The sequence below is a fragment of the Anneissia japonica genome, unplaced genomic scaffold, assembly GCF_011630105.1.
Source record: "Anneissia japonica isolate Jap-2015-1 unplaced genomic scaffold, ASM1163010v1 scaffold11029_len304543_cov171, whole genome shotgun sequence".
NCBI classification, from domain to species: Eukaryota; Metazoa; Echinodermata; class Crinoidea; order Comatulida; family Comatulidae; genus Anneissia; species Anneissia japonica.
The window spans coordinates 127,061-150,016 of NW_022688960.1; the positions used below are offsets into that span (position 1 = coordinate 127,061).

The 22,956-nt window shown below is 35.5% G+C and overlaps 1 protein-coding gene and 1 non-coding gene across 2 annotated transcripts in view; one reads left to right on the top strand and one right to left on the bottom strand.

Annotated features, from left to right (window-relative positions):
• The first annotated feature begins 8,272 nt into the window (after positions 1-8,272).
• On the top strand, positions 8,273-8,344 carry Trnat-agu. The gene has a single exon. It is a non-coding gene; the product is annotated as a tRNA-Thr (tRNA).
• A 4,623-nt stretch (positions 8,345-12,967) lies between these two features.
• Positions 12,968-22,956, bottom strand: part of LOC117124345 (sodium- and chloride-dependent glycine transporter 1-like) — a 24,041-nt gene continuing 14,052 nt past the window's right edge. Inside the window, exons 8-13 of the mRNA XM_033270558.1 lie at positions 19,577-19,689; positions 18,939-19,079; positions 18,711-18,810; positions 18,059-18,159; positions 16,512-16,682; positions 12,968-15,290 (exon numbers count right to left, since the gene is read on the bottom strand). Of these exons, the coding sequence (XP_033126449.1) occupies positions 15,114-15,290; positions 16,512-16,682; positions 18,059-18,159; positions 18,711-18,810; positions 18,939-19,079; positions 19,577-19,689 (803 nt within the window). The 3' untranslated portion in view covers positions 12,968-15,113. The remainder of the gene's footprint in view (positions 15,291-16,511; positions 16,683-18,058; positions 18,160-18,710; positions 18,811-18,938; positions 19,080-19,576; positions 19,690-22,956) is intronic.

Consider the following 22,956-nt stretch of genomic DNA (forward strand, 5'->3'; position numbering starts at 1 on the left):
CTATATACAGATCGACAGATCAGAATCCTGCAGATCACGGTACTAGATATAATGATCCTTGGAGAACGCAGACTTGCACTTGGCTTACTGGTCCCCAGCATTTGCATCTAATTAACAAGTAAAGTTTCCTCTCATTGACCCTGACAATGATAAGGAAATCAGGAAGGACAATGTAACTGTAAGTAAGACAGTAATATGCAAAACGCGAATGCTGAGTAAAGAGAAACTGAAACGCATTTCATCATGGTCAAGCTTGAAACGAGCTGTTGCATACTTAAAAAATCAAGCATAATACTTTAGAATAGAAGGGCAAATGGCACCATGCTCTGGGTGGCATGCATGCACACAGCATAAATCCATAAAAAGATATAAGCAAGCTGAAATCTTCGTTATCAAAGAACTGCAACAACTGGTGTATGATAAAGAGATCAGTTATTTAAAAGAGAGGAAGCCTATCCAGAGTAACAGCTCGGTGATCGCACTGTCACCAATGTTGAACAATGACGGTTTGATGAGCGTGTGAGGAAGATTAGGCAAGACTGACCTCCCTATTATTGAAAAACACCCGGTATTGATACCAGGGAAAAGTCATGTTGCAAAGTTAATTGTTCTTCATTACCACACCAAACTATGTCATCAAGGTAGACACTTTACCGAAGGTGCCATAAGAGACGCCGGTTACTGGAAAACAGGCTGCAAAAGGCTAGTGTCGTCTGTCATACACAAATGTATCATTTGCCGTAAACTAAAAGGCAAGCTGGGTTTTCAGCGTATGGCAAACCTTCCAGAGGAGCCACTAACACCAAGGCCTCCATTTAGTCAAGCTGTTGTAGACTGCATCGGTCCCTGGCAAGTTTCCGCTATTAGAACTAGAGGTGGTGTTGCGCAAAGCAAACGCTGGGGAGTGTTATTCACTTGCCTATCTTCAAGGGCTATAGAACTCAGCACGTCATCCTTCATAAACGGAATTCGCCGGTGCATTGCTATTAGAGGCAAAGTTAAGGTGTTATGGTGAGATCAAGGAACTAATTTCATTGGGGCGACCAACGATGAACACCGGCAGACATATTTACGCAAGAATGGTGCAGAATGGAAACTCAATCTTCCACATGCCTCTCATATGGGAGAGGCATGAGAACGACTGATAGGCGTGACCAAGAGAATTCTACACTCTCTCTTTTTGGATTGTAAGAGCAGAACGTTAACACATGAACTACTAAAAACGTTCATGGCTGAAGTTACGGCCATAGTAAGTTCACGCCCACTAGTACCATTATCATCAGACACACAGAATGCGGCAGTGTTGAGCCCGTCTATGTTGTTGACCCAGAAGAGTGGTTGTGTCGAAGAGATGGTTGTCGACAAAGACACCAGCAATATGTATCAAGCCCATTGGAAAATGGTACAATGTTGGTCGGATATGTTTTGCAAGAAGTGGAAAAATATTTATTTACAAATTCTCCAACAAAAGCAAAAGTGGTGAACTGACTAAAGGAATTTCAAGGTTTCCAACGTAGTACTGCTTCGAGATAACCAGGCAAAGGGAAACAATTGGCCGACTGGCATTATCACACAAGTTTATCCTAGCGACGATGGAAGAGTGCGAAAAGTAGAAGTTCGTGTTCCATCCTCAAAGAGCACATATACAAGACAAATTAATGAACTTGTGTTATTGTTAGAATCTGAAACTTTAAGTTCTTGAAGAACTTTAATTTGATAATGTGAAAATAATTGCAGTATGTGAAATTGTTAAAATACTTAAGTGGATGATAATATGTTTTTTGAATTCCTATGTTTTAACTGATTAGAGCATATTATGCCTTGATTCATAATTTGCATTCTTAATTGTTTGTTGCGACACATCAGGCGAGGAGTGTAATATCTTTAAAATTGTTGTTTAATGTGCTTTTGGAAGTGAGCCCTCTTTGGGGCGCTTTCAGTTCATCTAGTTAAAATGGTAGAAAAATACCTTATGTTCTGAGGTAAATATAGTTAAATTGTTAGTTTCAAACTGGCATAGGTTTTATTAAATTCATATTGTCAATATGTTTTTGTGCTAGAGATAACGCTGTATCTCTAGTTTAGTATTGATTATTGATATTTGTGCCCTTTATGGCACGATTCTATGAGCATGTCTAGCCTAATTTTTGATACAGTATGCATGAACGTGCTCCAAGGAGGCCGCTCGGGTGCTAGCTGTGTGACCAAAGATGTGACCTTTGACCTAGGGCAGTAAACTTTTAGGATGCGCTAGCTTAGCCTTGTTTTGATAATGTTTATAAAGGGTAATGGCTATTTTAAATATCCTCTTGGAAATTGTTTCATTACCCAGCTATGTGATTATATTTTTAGACTTTGATTATTGAATTATTTGCAGCTGGATAGCCAGTGATCCTCGATACGTCTTGAGAGGACAGCACAGTTTATGTAATAAAATTGTGTACATGCACATATCCTTGATATTTTTAGTACTGTATTTTATACATCTTGTAGTAATTTTTGGGTTATGTCTTATTAGCATCTATTGCTTGTTGTTTTGCAGTTACCAATAAATGTTCAAACGAATGAAAAGTGAACACGGTTATACGACTGGATTTCAATATTGTCTTATTTTGTCGGGCCAGTACACAAACCCTCGTCCTGTTGCGCCTTACCTATGTACTAAAAAAAATAATGGAATTTATGTACATTATAGCCTTCTTCCTATTTAAAATTAAATTATCTATGAAATATGATCTGATTTTTATATATTGACACATACAATATTGTTTTTATTTTTGTTTTGTTGCTTTTTCAATATAAATTCATTATTGTCTTTTCGTTGTAATGTTACACCATAAAGATGTGCCGATGATTTAAAAAAAAAGCCGCTGCGTTATCAGTAGTGTCGCCAGAAAGGGGGGGGGGGCTGGGGCTATAGCCCCCCTCGTCGAGGGAGCCTAGCTTCCCGTCGAGGAAGATGAGTAAATTCCGTCGGGAAATAACAAAAATTTAAAAAATATTTTTACACGTCTGTTCGTTTAGCAACCATATCGCCTTCATTAACCTATTTGTGTACTGTTTGTGTTAACTTTTCATCACAATAATACCGTAACAAATATAATACGGTAATTATAATAACTAGACTTGAACAACAGAACATAGGGCTTTTCCCCTTTGCTTTAAGGAGAAATGAAGTTGAAATTCCAACAAAACGAAAAGTCGTTAAAAGGAAAACCAATATAATTTTAGTGGAAAATAATGAAGTGAGGAAAAAGAAAAGAAAACCAAGTTCACTACGACATTGGAAAGTGCATTTTCCGTTCATAGCGATTCAATGACTTCAATTGTTTGCTTTACATGCATTGCAGTATGTTTAACATACTTGAAATAAACCTGGCAATACATGTTGTTATAATAGTCATGTACATAGTAATATTATGGTTACATAAATTAGGGCCTATATTTTATATTGTAGCATTTTCTGTACAGTAAAAAAAAATGTATATTTACAATATTTTTTAATGACAAAATGCTGCTTTTTCTGGCAATACAGTAACGCATATTAATAACCTTACAACACATTCTTTAGCATGTTGTTAAACTAGTCAGGGAACTATATTTGTTATGGTTAATGAATTATATTATATTTTATAGCTTTAACTGTTCAGTAAAAAATGTATAATTCTGCTGTTTTCTGGCAATACAGTACAAAATTAAGTTTTAAATTACTTGAAATGAGCCTAGCAACACATTTCTTAACATGTTTTTAGACTATTTATGTAACTATAGTAACATTATTTTGAAATAAATTTACGTTGATTTATAGTGTTATCCATTCAGTAAAAAATGATATATTTTTATTCAAAAAATGACGTTTTTTCTGGCAATACCGTATCCACATTTGTAAATTACCCACAATTTTTTTTCTTGGTTATTGTTTGGACAACTATTGACTATCGAAATATGGAATAGCCAATAGAGTACAGCAGATCAGAGATTATACCAAACCAGACCAGTGGAGGTATGTTGAAAGTAAAGTCAATCCTGTTGATGTTGCATCAAGAGGTTTTCCTGCTGTTGAGCTGATTACCAATACTGCATGGTTTCATGGTCCAGATTTTCTCTGGCAATACAAGGTTCTGAAGCGCCCTCACGCGAAAGTTCTCAGGTTACGCCCCTTTTATCTCACATATTCTGATTCCCCATAAAAAAAACTGGTCTAGAAAAACCATATGAGAATTTCTACCTCTCCAAGTGGCACCTATCTCAATTATAGCCTGGTCTAATTAGATCATGGTACAATGAAGAGATGAACTGTCAGATGCTTGGATTTGAAAGAAACAATTAAGAAAAAAAGGAAAAAATATTTAAGCGATTTTTTATTAATATTTAGGTTTTATTTGAGAAAAAACTAATCTATTCAAAATATTATAATGAAAATAATGTTAACTACGAATTACTCTTTATGCAGCTTTAAAGAGACTAACCTTTAATGGATGTTAAATTATAAGAAAGTGTTATTATTATCGTTATTATTATTATTATTATTATTCAATGGCCTTTATAATTACCGTTATGTCATTATTTCATGTGTAAAAATACTATTATTAAATTAAGAAAAGAGAAATGAAATAAAAGTGGGTGAAACTCCCACAAAAGAGAAAAAAAATGAATTACGTTCAAACATCTATTGGAACTAAGTCAGCAGAACAGTGTCAAGTGTCAAAACACTAAAACCAGTGTTTTGACACTATTTTAAAAATGTCAGTGCATATTAATGTTACGTATTGAAATAAAAAAATAATACTATTGCCCCTCTCCCCGTTTGAAAAATTTTTGATCCGCCCCTGTTTAAAGGGACTAATTAAAAATGGTGTAGGTTCTACTATGACAAATGCTCGTTTGATATCCTCATGTCCTCATATCTTCATCGGGGAAGCAACCTCGTGGTTTACAGATTTCAGGCAAAATTTCCAATATTATAGCTTCACTTTAAATTAAAAGCTTGTACTGTGACGTTCCCGGTGACATTGTGTTTTCTTAATTTATCGGTGGCCTTGTAAGACATTATTCTTACTGTATGCTGGTCCAACATAGTTATCCCTACACTGTGATACATTTTTCGTATATCACCTACTATTGCCGTTCTCTCCCGCCGGAATCTCAATAAGACACCTAACAAACGGTTGTTGAGATCTGGTCCCTTTGCCAAGTAGTTGTTCAGTGTGTGACCTCGGTAGTTCGCACTGCTATCAAAAACTATCCTCAGTGGTGTACTCTCACTATCCGGCTTAGGAACTGCGTGATGGGCTATATATAATGAACCGGTCCACGGTACTCATGCAACTCTGTGTCAGACACCTCTTTGGCTACCTTTCTCTCAATCATGTCCTGTATCTGTTAATTGTACAGCTTCGCCTTTTCTGGATCTTTACTCAAACGTTTCTCTAACGAGTGAAGTTTTGCCAAAGCTACATTTCTGTTGTCTGGCAACTCGTTAGGATTCTTCACCCAAGGATATCTAGCAATCTATCGCCCATTTTGGTATGTTAAGCCGTCTTCTATCAAAATTAGCTCTCGCTCCTCCTGCAACGTGAACTCCTTTGCACCTAATGGGCATTTACCACATTTACATCCACCACACTCAGGGTTACACCGAACTCCAATACTCTCGATAGTCAAGAACTGATTATAAAGGGTATCAACTTGCGTCAAATGTATAGCTACCAACGATTCACTCTTGCAAACTGGATGCCATCCTCCTACCCATTTACCAAATGGACTTGTACTCAACATTAGATTACCCACCACCTTTATCTTCTGAGGTTGAAGATTGGCGTAGTCTAAGCCGATCCACATCTCTACTCTGCCCACAGGTCTATCAACTGTCCTCCAATCCATCTTCAGTAAACCGGCTCGTCGCTTGACATCCTGAACCCTTAAGTAACTGGTAATGCTCTTCATACCATATGCATTAACCTTCACAATATCTCCACTTCTGCCTTTCAATAGTATGTCGTACAACTTTGTTTCTACTACGTTTTCTTCTCCACCAACCTTGGTTAGTTTTATCTCTACATGATCTCCTTTAGCACCAACTCTTCTTGCAGCCTCATGTGTTATTATTGATGCTGCTGCTCCACTATCAAATATTGTGTTAAGCTTCGTCCCATTTCTAGCTTTAACAGCAATCGCAATCAGCATACAACCTCTAGGCTTAAAAATCGCACCATTCTGTTTCACCTCCCTTGGCTTCTCGGGCTGTTGAAAGTGAATAGATGGATGGTGTTTTCTATGGCAACCATCTTTCCCACAGTATCCTTTCTTACATTTAAATACACCATGACCTGGTTCAAACATGCTCTCTTTTCCTTAACTAGTTGTATTCTGTCACTCACAGCTTTCTCCAGGTATGCTCTGCAGTCTATCGTGGATCAGACACGAACTGTTAGCTAGTAATGGTTCACGAACATCAGCCGTATGCACTGACGCAGTTGGTTTGGTACGCTGGCTTGTGATATGGCAGCTACGCAGACTCTCTATAGAGTATTCTGCTCTCTTCCTTTCCTCTTCCAAGAAACTCAATAAACCAGACATCTTCTCAGTTTCTCCGATTTTATTTTTCTCATCATGTATGTGTCGTACCCATCTTTTAAACACATCGCCCGGTAATTTCTTCTCTATTTCTCCAACCACTCGAGAATTGGCCATTTCCTTCTCCAAGCCAGCTCTCTCCAAATTTCGGTAGCTAACCTCCACTAGATCGATGAATTCCACCAACTTTCTATCTTTACCCTCCTTTACCGCTCTATGCTTTACCAAATCACCTACTACTACATCCACCAGCTTTGATCTATTACCATATCTGTCCTCTAACCTCTTCCACATCTTTTCAATCTTGTCCTCCGCCGGCATAACAACTTTCATTGGCTCACTACCTAAACAACTTCTCAATGTATACGATAGCTGGTCACTATGTGTCGTTGGTTTCACAAACCTCTGAAAGTCCTCTTAAATCTTGAATATAGCTTTACATCCCCATCAAGTTTAGGGAGCTCCATTTTCTTCAACTGCATACGAGGTTCTGTATTCACCACTTTCGCCTTAGACTCTTTGGTTCCCACCTCATGAAATATCCTTCGCATCTCCTTATACATGTCTCTAAACTCATCTAACCATTTATCTTCCTGATCCTCATCCTCTTCTTTCTCTACTTTGTTGATCCCCGCATCGTGAGCTGTACGAAGGTTACGCCAGCACTCCTTAAACTCCGCATCTAGTTCCTCAATATAGCCAGTAGACATTTTTTTGTGCCAATGCCGATCTTAATGAGTCAGCCCGACTCACAAAGTTTCTCTTGCATGCTCTCCGTGCTCTCTTTGCATCCTCCATGATATGTTTTATCTCTAGGTTTAGCAGCAAAATTGCTTACCTCCCTTTAGGTTGTTACTCTCTTCAGCTGGTTGAGCTGACGTTTTCGAATGTTTCGTTTGAATAATGAATGACAGGAGTCAGCATAAATTAATCGGTTTGCTTTATTTTCAAACAAGCACCAGCAGTCTGGTTCGAAAACCTGTAATAAACAAAACATTCAAAGAAATGCAAAAAATAAGCTAAACATGCATATTCAAGGCACTAAACACCGACGTTGGCGGCGTCCTCTAACTCCAGCTATATGTTATACCGGTACTCTCGCGATCTCAATCAATGTATTTTACTATAGCATAACAAAATCAATAAATGAAAATTAACTCTTCTGTAGTTATTATCTGATTAATCGGTACCACATAAAGTGTCACTAGAAAAGCCATCAATCACATATGTGAGCTGGAAACTTAAATCGTAAACATGAGCTAGTATTTAGGCCTACACATTGTACATCACCATCTACACACGTGATAACAATTAAATCCAGCCAAAAGATAGTTAGCCCTAGACTAATCCCGTAGGCTGAAACTAGCGCGGCAATAAACCTACGCTAGCTCACCTTACAACAGTACGGTATAACATGAATAACGGGAAAGCATCTGTAACGTTCTATCTATATGAATCTACCCGGTTCGAGTCCCACCGGAGAACAACTTGCGATTTTTTTCGCAGTTGTTTTCAACTGTACTGAGTATTCGGTACATTTCCACGTCAGGTAGGGCAAAATTACACCTATACATGTTTCTCCTGACGCAAATCCAGTTATTGTCTATTATTCCATCACGACAATAACAATTACTATCAACACTGCAGTACCCGCTGCTTACTTGGACTCGAATTCAACCCTGGCTATCAGGCGCAAGCTCGGTGGTCTAGAGGTATGATGCCAGGCTAGTGATCTGGAGATCGTGGGTTCGAGTCCCACCCGAGAACAACTTGCGATTTTTTCGCAGTTGTTTTCAACTGTACTGAGTATTCGGTACATTTCCACGTCAGGTAGGCCAAAATTACACCTATACGTATATGAATCTACTATGTGTTAATTAATTACTCACGTCTAGCACCTCTTAACTTATATCATTATAAACGAAATCTCAATTCAACGCTAAGTTGACTCGGTAAACTCACTACTACGGCTATGGAAACCCCTATAGAAACACTGGGGGCGCCAGATACTAAATCAAATTTCGCACTCTACGAAACAGGGCCTTAAGGACCAAATTACCAGAATTAGAGAGAGTGATTTTAGACGAGGAGGTTAAAGATAGAGATCAGTTGATGAAGTGGAAATCAAGGCAGTATGCGGACGTGAAACGTAACGCACGTTACAGCGATTTAGACCAGGAGATAGTGTTCTTCTTCGCCAGGAAGTGAGAGACAAGTTCTCGACAAAGTTTGAACCTAGGGTGTATGACGTAGTTTCTAGATATGGTAATCAAGTCACTATAAGTGATCGGAATGATGCAAACAGGCGTCGGAAACGAAATATTACACATGTGAAGAGGTTTTATGGTAGTAGACCACAAACAGATGACGTCACAGTTGAGGATACGGCACTCGATGACTTAATGGAAACTGGGAGGAGGGTCCAACAATCAATGAGACCCAAAATCCAGAACCGCAAAGGAGGTATCCTCTGCGTATTAGGAAGAAACCGGATAGACTCGATTTGTAAAGATGACAAGAGTAGTAGTAGTGATTAAAAATGTTGTGTTATAATAGTTAGTAAAGATGTTGTTCAAGAGTAGTCGAAGTGATTTATGATGTCGGTTAAAAATATTTTTTTTTTTAAATTCATACACACAGATATAGTATACAGTATATGGTAATTATGTTAACTATCATCATAACATTGTGAAGTAAATAACGAAATAAAAAAAAACAGCACTCACTTTTCAGAATAAGGTTTATTGTACTAACATAATTTGCAATATTAATGCATATTGGTTTGGTAGACTATTTACAGTTTGTTTCAAAGTCTTGCAGTACATGCTTGTAAAAGGTTTAACGGTTTTCATTTAATGTTTGAATTGTTTGTTATGCTATTGTTGGATAGAGTAATCTGAAAAAAGGAGAGATGTGGTGTACTCAAAGTTGTATATCGCTCTCTATTATTGTAAGAGCAGAGAAAGTTCGAGTACAACCACTTTGGATTACTTAGATGTGGTTTTGTTGTCCATTTGTCATAGTGATTGAATGAGAGACATAACAATGATAATGATTTTGGTACTACTTAACAATTACATCTATATTTTCTTTTCGTGAGAGAGGTAGAGAGCAGCTTAGCTCAGTCGGCTAATCTGGTGGTAGCCACTGTGTGTGCGCTGAACCGTGGTGATCTCTAGGTCCCAGTTCAATTCCCATCGCTGCCTCTCCTTGTGTTTCAGCTGGAGGGTTGAAATACAAGTTACAATAGCGTACCGTCTTTCGGATGAGACGTTCAAGCCGTTGGTCCCGTGTGCATTTATGGCCCATGTGCACGTAACGCAGTTCACTCTTCGGAAAAGAGTAGGGGATTGTCTCCCAGTGTACTGCCGAATCACAACCAGAAGGACCACACTGGAAGTAAGTCTTCTTCTAGACTAGGCTATCCTTGTTGTTTACACCGAATAATCCAATCCAATCCATGTTGATGAAAACTGTTAAAATGGCTTTATTAAAATATAACAATCATTATGGTAATCAGGGTCATGTTCAGGATTGCCTTTAGGGTGGTGGGAGGAGTGCAAAAAAAGAGCCAACTGGGGTCAGGGGGAAGAATCGGTTAGATCGCATATTTGAGTTTTTTTTTACTGTGCCAATCTTCATGCCCAAAATACTGGCCTAATGATAAATTGCTGGTTAAAATATAAAGAATTAAGATTATTTGTAAATCTTTATTAAAGAAGATAAACTTTATATTCAGTACATTCTTGTATGTCTTTCCGATTTAGGGGTGGGAAGATGCATAACCACCCACCAATCTCACCCCCTAGATACGGACCTGGTTATGTCGATGTTGAAAATGTATTTGTAAAACACAAGGTTTGATATTACTCAGTCAATATTAGGTATCCTTACAAACATTGCTTGTTAAATATTTCACAGAAACAAGTTAACAAAGGCTATTTAAAAGGGTAACTGGCAAGCAGTAAGATGCATCTGCGAAGAACATCCCCACTCTATTAACACTTACGATGAGGTGTGTGTTGAACTTTAATTAACTGTTCCCTGCTTTAATTACATAATTATGACTCTATGTGTAATTTATAGAGGAATTATGTCATTTGTTCACAACATCAGGGCTAAAAGTTACTGTATCTACAAATATTGCCTCAGTGAAGGTAAAACTGGCTGTGTGGGTTTGTGTCGCTCAGGGCTTGTTTGTTGATGCTTGTACGTGTATGTCATTATTGTGTACATTTGTATGTTTGTTTTATAGAGTCATAAGACGCTATTAATACACGCTATGGGATGCCCTGAGCCTTCACCAATACACTTGCTTTTGGCGTTTGCAAATTTTTAATATATTATTTAAAACAGGTTTTAAGCTGCGCATCTACGACACACTCGGCTTGGAAGCGTGTAAACCACTTAGGCCAATATTTGTACAAATTCAAAAGTGCAAAATTTCTATTATAAACGATATTTTTTTGTATGTTATTGAGACCCGTATATACTAGTGTTCAATATTATCTGCATACATAGATTCCGGTTTTTCCTTATTAAAAAAAAAAAAATAGCTAGCCAATTGAATGTTATATAGCCGTAGCTTGGACACGGATAGGTCTATCTATTTCGACTTATTTAATATACCACAAGTTTTACGAACTCCGATGTTTGACGCAATCTCGCCATGACATCATGAATTTAGTCAATCACCTTTATGTTTGTAAAATAAATATACTAACTATTATCTTTTGTGCTTCTTAGTCCTGTTTGATCGTAAGTTGGACGGTAGTTTGTCCACTCACAATAGTGTAGTCGCAATCTACTTGCACAAAAGTGGAATTCAAAAAGAGGAGAAAAGGAAAACCTCTTAATTGATTTAAAAGGACTGTGGTAAAGGCAAAGAAATTGTGTTAACATTTCAGTGGCGGGTCCAAGGGATCCCAGCAGGCCCATTATCCCTATTTTTTCAAAATTTGGAAGTGGAGAAAAAAGAAAATTATATTCAAAGTCTGAGGTAACTACAGGTGTCATAATCATAAATTTTCTTACCTCAGCCCCAACCACGGTGGGGCTGAGGTGGTCTACAAGCCAGAGCTTTGCCCAACCGGGGGACAATGGGCAGTAAATTCAGCGAAATCTTCAATAAACTGCAATGGTTTCAGTCTAAAAGAAAGGAGGGTCCAGGGTGCTCCCCGTGAAAATTGCCTAGATGGCGGAGAATGAGCTTTCCCGACTTCTGAGGTATCTAATTTTAAAGAATTTTAAGTTCCTCAACATTCAGGCAAATTTATCTTGAAGGCTAGTGAAATTAAGCCTTGTCTGTCCGATATGTCTACCTACGTATAGGTAGTTTAGCATGCCTTTTGTAGGCCAGGACCCAGTCGTATTTTTTGTCTACATTTCTTCACAGGGGAGGGGTGTTCGTCCGAATCCCCTGGATACACCACTGATGTGTGAGATATGCTACAAAAAATATGTAATTTGTTCGGATCTCACACATAAATATGTAAAGTCCTGTTTGTGTAGATAGATTAATTTCAAAAATTTATTGAGGCCAAGTGATATTTCTTTATGATAACAAGCTACATAAGGCTATGCATAGGCAACATCATAATTTTGAAAATGTAAGATGCATCATTGAAACAAAATGAAAAGCAATATAATGCTTAAAAATCACAGTAAACTCTGAAGGTTCGAAGGTTCTACTGTTAATGTTTATGTTAAATCTATGCCTACCGTACATTTATTTTGTACTTTTAGATTTTAACAACAGTTTACACCCAAAGTTAAATTATTTTCTGAAATGTAAATGTGTACAAACACCCCATCAATCAATCAAATAATTAATTAATTAATCAAGTAATTAATTAATTAATTAATTAACAGGGGCAATAACATAACCTGCTGCCAACTTTGTTGGCGGAGGTAATGAGATCTTTGGTCATGGAACATTGTGACCAAGTTTGTAACTATGGGCTGTAGATAAAAAAATAAATAGTTTTTCGTTGATTGTGACCTTGACCTTTGACACTGACCCTTCAAAATTTAATCAGCTCTGATTTTAGGTAAATAAACGTTGTGTTTGATGAATTTCTAATAAAAACTACGGGCTGTAGGCTGTTCATAACAAATATGCCGACAGACAAATAAATAACTATAATAAAAAACCATGCAAAAACGTAATAGGGAGCTTTCGATTTGTCCGACAACGCAACGCTAGAACGGAATCACTCATGCGTGACCGTCCTACCTGGCGTCCTACGTTCTCCGCGTACGTGGATTTGGCCAAATTGCGTTTCAGAATCTACTCGACGAGGTGACCGTTACGTTCTCGCATGCGCAGATGACTTTTACTGACGTCGTCGTGCAATCGAAAGCTCGATATAAATTGAGACTCGACAACTTATTTACTTGACTCTATTATTTATTGCAATAAGCTTACAGTAATAGAAGAGACAAAACGACCTTTCGGAGTGTCAAACAAACTTAAAAACTGACCAATCAGGACATGAATGTGCAATTGTACCAAAACACCTATAACAGTCACACAAATAGTGTGTCTATGCCCTATACTGCCCTACTGTATTATATTTACTAATAAAATATCCGCATGGGATTCGGTTAGCAGGAAATGTGTGGTGTATTTTTTATGACCTTTTTTCAGTAATAAAGTACTTAAGATGGCAGATGACTTACCTCCACCGGATTTACCATTTTCAGCCATCTTTTACTGCCAGACGACAACATAGAGTCTTTACCCTCGAGAGGACATAGGCACAAAAACAGATGTGTTTACGTACGTTTACACTGACGTTTTGTGGGATCTTAGCAACAACATCCAAGTGGCGGGTTCAAATCGGGCATACACTTCGCCGGTGTGGACCGGTGTGATTTCATGGAGAAGGCAACTTGATGAGGCGCGTGACGGATTATTTGTGACGATCTGTTCAGACTACCATCGCAAATAAGAAGTCAGTGTGGTTTCTTAATCCGCTCACACAGACAGCGGAGGTGGATGATTCTTCGGAAAACGGTCGTTAGACGACGGAGTGTGTGCCCGGCATTACCTGAAAGGTCTATATTATTTATAAGCCAATAGAGAATAATTGGTAACATTTAGATCCCCCTAGGTAACTAAAATGCACCCAAAGTTTGATATTCAATTTACAGCTAGAGTAAAGTACTGTACTGCAAATATGTAAAGAAAAGAATATATTAAAAATTTAACATTAAAATCAGCCTTCGCGATGGATGCAATATCACGTTAGTTTTTTTTTAATCGGGTGGGGTTGGGGTAGTTTTGGGTAAATTCTAATATTTATGTACATATCCACAGTCAGGCTCACAGCATTTTGTCATTATTTTTTTTTGTATTTATTATTTCTGGGTAGGCCTAATGATCGTACATGTAGCAAGCACTTTTTTTCAAGCATCAAATTTATGTTCCTTTAGTCGACTCGAAGCGACTAGATTAGGGTTTACATTAATTAAATTATGACAAAAATTAATGTTTTTTATCGTTATTTTTTGTATAAATTAGTATCAAAGCCATAAGTAACACCACACCTTTGTGGTAACAAGGTGTGTGTGTGTTAATTGGTGTTAATTACCAATGGTGAGCAAGTTTCATTAAAGCAAGTGGCATGTATGGTCATTAAATATACCTAATTAGTTGTATCGCATCCGTTGATTGGCCAGGTAGGTATGCTTAGGGACGCCAACTCGCACGACTTAACTAGACACTTAGTCTGTGGCCCTCATCGCTTCCAACTCGGTAGCAAAGCTAAAAATTGACGTTTCATTTGTGTATACTTGTGGTACTCTTAAATGTAGAACACACTGTCAAGAATTTTTGACATAACTTCTTATTATAGCTGATGGATTCTTATTTAATTAAGTATTTAATTTATTAATTTATTAATTTAATAATATTAAATTAATAATATTGCATTTCAAATAACTGCAGATCATTACCCTGCATTGTTCATAATTAAAGTACTTATTCATTTTAAATTAGTTTTATATTGTTTCTTTTACTGCAGCTTAAAATTCATTAATTTTACATCATATCTTACAAAAAAAAAAGTTTGTTCAGTATTCTTCCAAGGTATGGGCAAGATTATTTTAGCCATGTATTTCTAATCACATGCAACACAGTCGGCGTACAACCTAATTTACATGTGTATGAAAATTTAAACATAACCTAAGCCAGTACAGTACAAACATAACACACAGATACTGTGTACTATAAAATATCTGTGAGATACATAGCAATCAGCTCCGGTTTCACGCAACGAAGGCCTACGTACATGTAGCGCATGCGTCTCATTTGGAAACATTGATTTGAAATTTGGAAAAGCTGAGTCTACTCGCCACCAACACCTTAGATACCTCACTAAATGTAGTGAACTAGCTAAACAATTCAACTAGCCTGCGTACGTTGTTTGTCTTTACGCAAGTAATGTCCTCAGACAACATCATCATTTTACATTCGGGTGTGTTCTCAATTCTGTCAGCTAGCTTTTAGAACCATTTTCATTTTTGACTCAATCTTATACGGGAGAATCGACACAGTTAATGGCTGTGTAGTAAGATGGGGGTGATGAAAGGGGTACAGTGTTCTCATCATAATCACCACGCCCTTCAATCTCCGGGTAACGTAACTCACGGCGATGTTTGTTAAGAAATGGTCCCCATTCAGAATCTGGTTGAGCTGATCGTTGTACTCTCTGTAAAAAAATGTAATAATAATAATAATAATAATAATAATAATAATAATAATAATAATAATAATAATAATAACAATGTTATTTGCGAATTGTCATTTTTATCGATTGAACAATTTTCGAGATATTTAGGTCTGGAACCTAATGGCCCTCAAAAGTACACCCAAATTTGGATCGTCACCAACACTTAACCAGTGGTTATACCTAAAAAAATTACATATGGTCAGGGATGGCGCCAGGACCTGCCCGACGGAGGGGCTAAAGGCCCCGACGGGGGGCTAGTGGAGCGAATCGATTCTCGTACTTGGCTGGGGGCCAGGGAGGCCGCCTATGATATTTGATGAATTATGGCGAATTTTTATTACTTATTTGATAGGCATCGAGTTACTATAATATGACTTCATGTAGGCTACGGTATGCTTTCTAATGTTGAAATCAGCTTCTAAAACCAAAACATTTTGAATAAAGCAAGAAACAAAGCGTATGCAATGTAACCATCTAATTTATTTTCAAATCCATATATCTTGAAAGTGAAATTCTATATTTTGGAAATTTTGCATGAAATCTGTCAACCACGCTGTCATGGTCGAGGTTACTTCACCTATCACGATGTATTCCAACCATCATGAGGCTATAAAAATGAGCATTTGTCATAACAGAACGCAAATTATCCTTAATTAGTCTCATTGAATTATTATTATTATTATTATTATTATTATTATTATTATTATTATTATTATTATTATTATTATTGTTATTGTTGTTGTAATAAAAAGTATGTTGGCTAAACGAATATTACATGTAAATATTGTTTTTTATTTGTTTGTTCCCCGACAAAATTTATCGTCTTCTACGACGGGGGGGGGGGAGGGGCTATGCTTCCCCGACGGGAGCTATAGCCCCCAGCCCCCTCTGGCGCCACTACTGTCCACATTCTACTACAGACCGTCCCAAAATTTAATCATTTTGTCATTGGGTTATACCTAACACTTCCTTTTATTTTTAATTATGGCTGTGCAGCCGTTTTCGAGATACACAAAAAAACCACACGAAAACACCAAAACGTGACACACACACACACACCCACACATCTCCTGGCGGAAATATTAACAAAATAGTGATAGTGATAGGCCTAGTAAAATAATAGTAACAGTAATAGTAAACGCAATCGTAATATTAATCCGTATTATAATAGTATTTATACCACAAAACTATTAATCATACCTCTAATAATGATCCTTTAGACTTATAAATTTCTAGACCTGCGATGAGTGGAGTTGGCACTAACGAAGCTATTACCATAAGCCATCCAAGTGCCTCTGCTGCCGGTGGAAACTCGTATTCTCCTTCGTATTTCAATGGAGCATATCCGACACAAAAGAACACAAAGATAAACTAGAAATTCAAGAAAAACAATGATCTTTAATAATAATAACATTAGTAGAATTTTAAAAAATGATACCTATATAATTTGATGTTTTTAATTATATTATATACAATGCACACAAATCTAGGTGTATGATGTTTTATCCGCGCATCCATAAAATCAGTGGTACGCCAATTTCTTTTCTCAATGAGGTAAATCTTGAATATGTTAATGATAATGTTTGTAGTATTCTTAATGTTAAACAAAGCGGTTTGGCGCATTTCGAACCTCGAGGTCAGGGTTTCAATCCCTCGCTGTGCATTTCGCTTGTGTCCTTAAGCAAGACACTTCATCTGCATTGCTTCTCTTCACCCAGGAGTATAAATGGGAACCTGGTGGGGTTACCTGCTCCTGCGCTGATTGTCAGCAGCAACGCTTAGCATGTGGACCCAATGACCAGTTAAAAGAACTTCGTAATTGAGAAGAAAGCGCTATACAACTAACAAGTAACAAGTAACAAAGTAGCGTGTACGTACTGCTATGTCACGTTCTACTCTCGGTTGATCTTTGTCAGACAGTGAAGCTGGGATCTAGATAGCGCCTTCTTCCAGCTATCCTGTAAGGAGTTCTGGGGGCCACGGTTTTTAGGGGAGCTAGAATTTGGTCATACATGCGAACAACATCTAGCTCCCAGCTTCATTGTCTGACGTAGATTCACTTATAGTGGAACGAACCCTAACAGTACGTATAATTTTACTATGTTTAACATTACTGCAACCATTAACTACATATAAAACCTAATAAAATTATTCGAAGACATATTTTGATAATATTTCATACTTAAAATACATAAACGTCACAGGGCGTAATGAAATAGAGCCAAGTGTATAGCAAAAAAAAATCAATAGATGTTCTAATTAAGTTAAATGTATGTATTTGTTTAAATGTGTATTGTTCTACACTTTTGTGTAATTATACAAAATTCAAGTTAAACAATATATCCCACTAATATCTTTATCAAAAATGGAATGAACTTATCCTCAATATCAATTTTGAGCCGGTTTTCTTTAAAAACTTTTGATCAGATTTGTTAATATATATATATATATATATATACTGTCTCTTATACACATCTAGATGTGTATAAGAGACAGCAGCACAGCAATACAGTATATCTGCTAAAAGTGGAGTATTATTGCTACTGTCGCTGTTGAGGCTATTACTGTTTTTATTGATATGAAAATATACCATTAAAAAACTACACTCAACTATGATTAAGTGCATCTTCTAGTTTGCATTCACTGGGCCAGCAGGGATGATGCCAACTTTACCCTCAAAGGTGATCCCTGTCTCTTATACACATCTAGATGATACATACAATATATGAATATACGAATATACTTACTGCTGTCACTAACGGAGTGATAAATAACCAAGATACTTTCCAGTAAATGTTTGGAGTGAAACCAAGCATAATACTAATGTCTTCTGTGTACCTCGAAATACCTGTTGGACATAAGAGAAAATTGAAAACTAGTATTTGTGCTAATTGGCGGTTGATTGATGGACTGATCGAATGATTGATTGATTGAATAATTGAATAATTGATTATATGAATAATTGATTAATAGAAGTTGTAGTATAGGTCTAGGAGGGTAATTCGGTGATATACATCAAAATGTAAATCAGAACAGAACAGTCGGCTGTTTAACTTAAATAACTTTATTTATAGCAAAGTACTGTATTGATGCTCATACTTTAACAAATTTATAATTGTTATTCATATATACATTATTTCATACTTTATAATATAATGTTGCAATAATCATCCGTTTATCAATATTATTCATTTGTCAAAAACTGCATGGAGGTACGTTGCTGCAACAACCCAGTATAATAACACTGCACGTCATAAAACAAAGCCTTCGTTCCGTACATAAATGATACCTTTTAAAATGTATCCAGGTACAAGTGACTTATATTAGGATAAATCTCTGTAAGTCCTTAAAAGTTTTAAATATTTCCCTTAAATGTACTCTATAGACAAGTTTACTTACCGTAAACATAACATATAACTATTAATTCCACAAATGCAATCAACAGAAGGGAGAATCCAGCAGAGTAGTTGTCCATTAATGTCAGTAAATAAATTCCTCCCTGGAATCATATTATCAAAAATGATTAGAATAGTAAAGATGACGCCATTAGAGATATTATAAATAATAGTGTAGGTTTTGGAATCAGTGGGGGCATGAATACGAATATGTATTGATTAATATGCATACCTCGGTTACATGGGGTATTCCCAGCAAGAAGCCAACAACACAAAATCCTAATGTGAACCAAATTTTCTTGGATTTCATGTCCTTGATTACAGTTGAAAGTTCATCGCAAAACGCCGTGATTACTGTTTCCATCATTACAAACTGTTGTATAATCATAAAGTTAATCGATTATCAATCAATTTTTAAAGTATATTAAGTGATCGCAGTTGGTAATATAATAATATGAAATAAATATACTGTATAGATATAAAATATGTATAGAAAAGCAACTATACACGTACAATAAGTAATAAGTAATACTGACCTTCTTATTAATGATTTTTTTAAAATTTTGAAAAATATTGAATAGAAAATTAAATATGTCCTATATAAAAAGACCTAATCTAATTTAAGTTGTCATACACAGCATGATTAATGAAGGTAATTATAATTTATGTTATTTCATAGTCTATAAACGTATAAATAATTTAAATGCATAGGTCAACTTTTTAATTACAATGAAATATATAACAATACAATACAATAACTCTAGTTATGTTTTAACGTGCCTGTTGTATTTTTATAACTTTAAATAAAGATTTTCAGTACTTCAGTATTTAGTAAAATGTTGAAAGTAATGTGAGATAAATTCTTTGTACCTGACTATCCAATCCAAGTGTGAATAACATGAAGAAAAATAGGAACGACCAGAGTGGGGAATATGGCATCCTAGCAACAGCTTCAGGGTACGCAACAAAAGCGAGTCCAGGTCCTGGTGGAGATATCAAAACGTAAACAAAAATATTTAAGAATTCAAAGCATATACATTATATTTATTTTCCATACAAATGTTAACATGACAGATAATTTATGTAACCTATATTGAAGGCCCCTCATTTGTTTCTAGCCCCTTCATTGTCTTTTACAATATCCACCAATATAGATATAGACCATCACGCACGTCATCAACCCATTAATCCATCATACACAATTATTTAATTAAAATAGAAAAAGACCTAAATACCGATATTCAATGTTTACATTATGGTTTACATGTGGATGAAGTGCTTTTTAAGTAACAGGCAACAACATGTTAAAGTTGGCCATACTCTGTCAAAGTTACGGTCTATTAACACTGGGACACCACAAGGGTGTGTCCTGTCGCCCCTTCTGTTCACTCTTTTTACTGGTGATTGTATTTGTGCCTCTCCAAAAATTAGGATTATTAAATATGCAGACGATATGGTTATTTGTGGCTATTTAAAGAATGATTCAGTTGTGTATAAAGACGAGGTTAGTAAATTTGTAAAATGGTGCCATGATAATTATCTCATCCTAAACATTGATAAAACAAAGGAAATAATATTTGATTTTCGGATACAGCATCTTGATCATGGCACAGTTGAAATAAATGATAATGTTATTGAACGAGCAAACGAATACAAATATCTTGGCGTAACACTCAACGACTCTCTCAAATGGAGTTCTCATTGCAGTAATCTTGTTAAGAAAGCAAGTCAAAGGATTTATTTCAAAGGTTATTTCAAAACCATACTTAAGCTTTTTTATCAACCAGTTATACAAAGTGTTCTTACTTTTGGAATTTTCTGTACTTTTGGAAATTTTGGAATTAAAAATAAAAAGAAAATGGAAAGAGTCAGGAAAATTGCACAGAAAAGTATTGGATTAGAATTGGACACAATAGAGGAAATTTATGTGAAGAGTATTAAAAATAAATTATATACAATTTTAAAAGATCATTCTCATCCACGTTGAAATTATTTCTGTTATATGAGATCTGGATTTAGATTCAGAGCCCTCAGTGCCAAACGTAATAGAATTAGATACTCGTTCGTTATAAATGCATTTCATCTACACAATGAAGGTGTAGTAAGGTATTTTTTGGAAGAAGATTAGTGTAAATTATAAAATGGTATCAGATATTATTAATTCACCTAATGATCTTAAATTTTGTAGTACGGTAATAATAATAATAATCATAATTTATGTATTTGTAATTTTTATACTTTTATATTCAACATTAATTAATCACATATTTTTTATACTAATTATTCATCAAATTTGCTGATTTGTAATTTAATCATTGCATTTTTTAAAATTTAAATATTTAATATTTTTATTATGTAGTTTTTATATTGTAATTTAATGAATATATGCCAATGGAAGATGAATTTCCTGTTGTATATTTTAATGTACGAGGACAAATAAAGTTATCTATCTATACAGCTAACATAAAAAATTTGGCAAGAAATCTACTACGGTGTCCCCGGCTGTTTCAAAATACACCTGATAAAAAGGCCTTTCTAAGATGGGTTTGAATGCTTCTGTTGTAAGTACTGTAGGTTTATATCCCTGGTTCTTCATTAATTTGTTTGAAGGGCCAAATCATCGTTAGACTTGATCTTACGGGCCAAAAATACTCTCCGTCGAGTTGAAAGCAATCGCTATACACCTGGGTGAAACTTTTTCTGCTAAGGTAGATCTATTAGGAGATGGTTTTTTTTTTATATTTTTTAAAATTTTTTTTTGGGTAATTTGAAATTACACGTTTAATTGTATCGTACTAGGCCTATACCAGCGACCGGGTTGTTTATCTCTCTGTGGACGTGTCATCAGTTTAGTAGTCGTTAGTCTAATTGGTGGGTCACTTTAATTTATCACAGAAGCCTACGCTTCCCGTCCTTTGAAAAATTAAAATACAAACCGTTTTCCGCATGTACACAGTATTCATAGCACTATAGCGAAAGGTTTGTCTTTTGATACGCCAACTTGTTATTACCCTCTATACAAAATGCTTTTAACGAAATATAGTGATAGAACAAAACATACGGAACTAGGCGGCACAGAGTGTCCTGTATGACTTGCATTGTGTAGTACAATATTGAGATGTATTAAAAAGCAACTGCTGTTCTTTGGTTCACTAACTTTGTATTAGGCCTACCATGTTAAATGAAGTATGGATGTTATTGATAATTATTGAAAATAATCTAAATTTAGTTGAGTTTACCTTATGATTGACAGTGCATCAAATCAGGCATCAGAAAGGCAATCATTATCATTTTAACATGTCTATGTTAAAGTTTCAACTTTCCATGAGCTGCGCCGCTATGTCAAATTTAGCTGAGCTAATAAGAATACCAATCTTGGGAATATTTTAATACAGTAGAACTCCTCCTTTGGGACACTACTATTAAGGGGACAATTTCGGCCACAAAATGAGGGGAAGTATATCTTTTAGCATTACGGCTAACCCCTATTTAGGGGACACAAAGGGGACACTTTTCTGGTCCCGAAGGTGTCTCCTTAATAGGGGTTTTACTGTAGTTCTGTTTAAAGGGTTTGATTTTAGATCTGTGTAGGCTATCATAATGTGTTTTCTGCTTGTTTAAAGTACACAGTAAATACCCAGGGGTTGCATTTTATTATTATTATTATTATTATTTATTAATTATTATTATTATTATTATTATTATTATTATTATTTATTATTATTATTTATTATTATTATTATTATTATTATTATTATTATCATTATTATCATTATTATCACTGTATTATTATTATCATTATTATTATTATCACTGTATTATTATTATTATTATTGTTATTATTATTATCACTGTATTATTGTTATTATTATTGACAGTGAGATATCGCAGGGTCAATTTACTTGGGAGAAACTTTTTCAAACTATGTTCAAACAAATTTAAAAGAAAATTTTTCGTTGAAGCTAGGCTCGGTACTCTCTTTACATCATCGTTTTTATTCGAGCACTGTGTTTTTTTTATTATAACTATTCCCGTAGTAAAATGTTTTATAGAATTCTATAGAAAGTCTATAGACATTTATGAGTTTTTATAGACTTCTATAGAAAATTGGATCCAAGAATTATTTCTCTATATAAAACCTATCCATTCTCTATAGAGATAGTTCTATAGAAATATAATTATATAGAGAATTGCTTAGAAAAATATGTTATAGAAAGAATTCTATTTAAATTCTATACAATTTATAGATA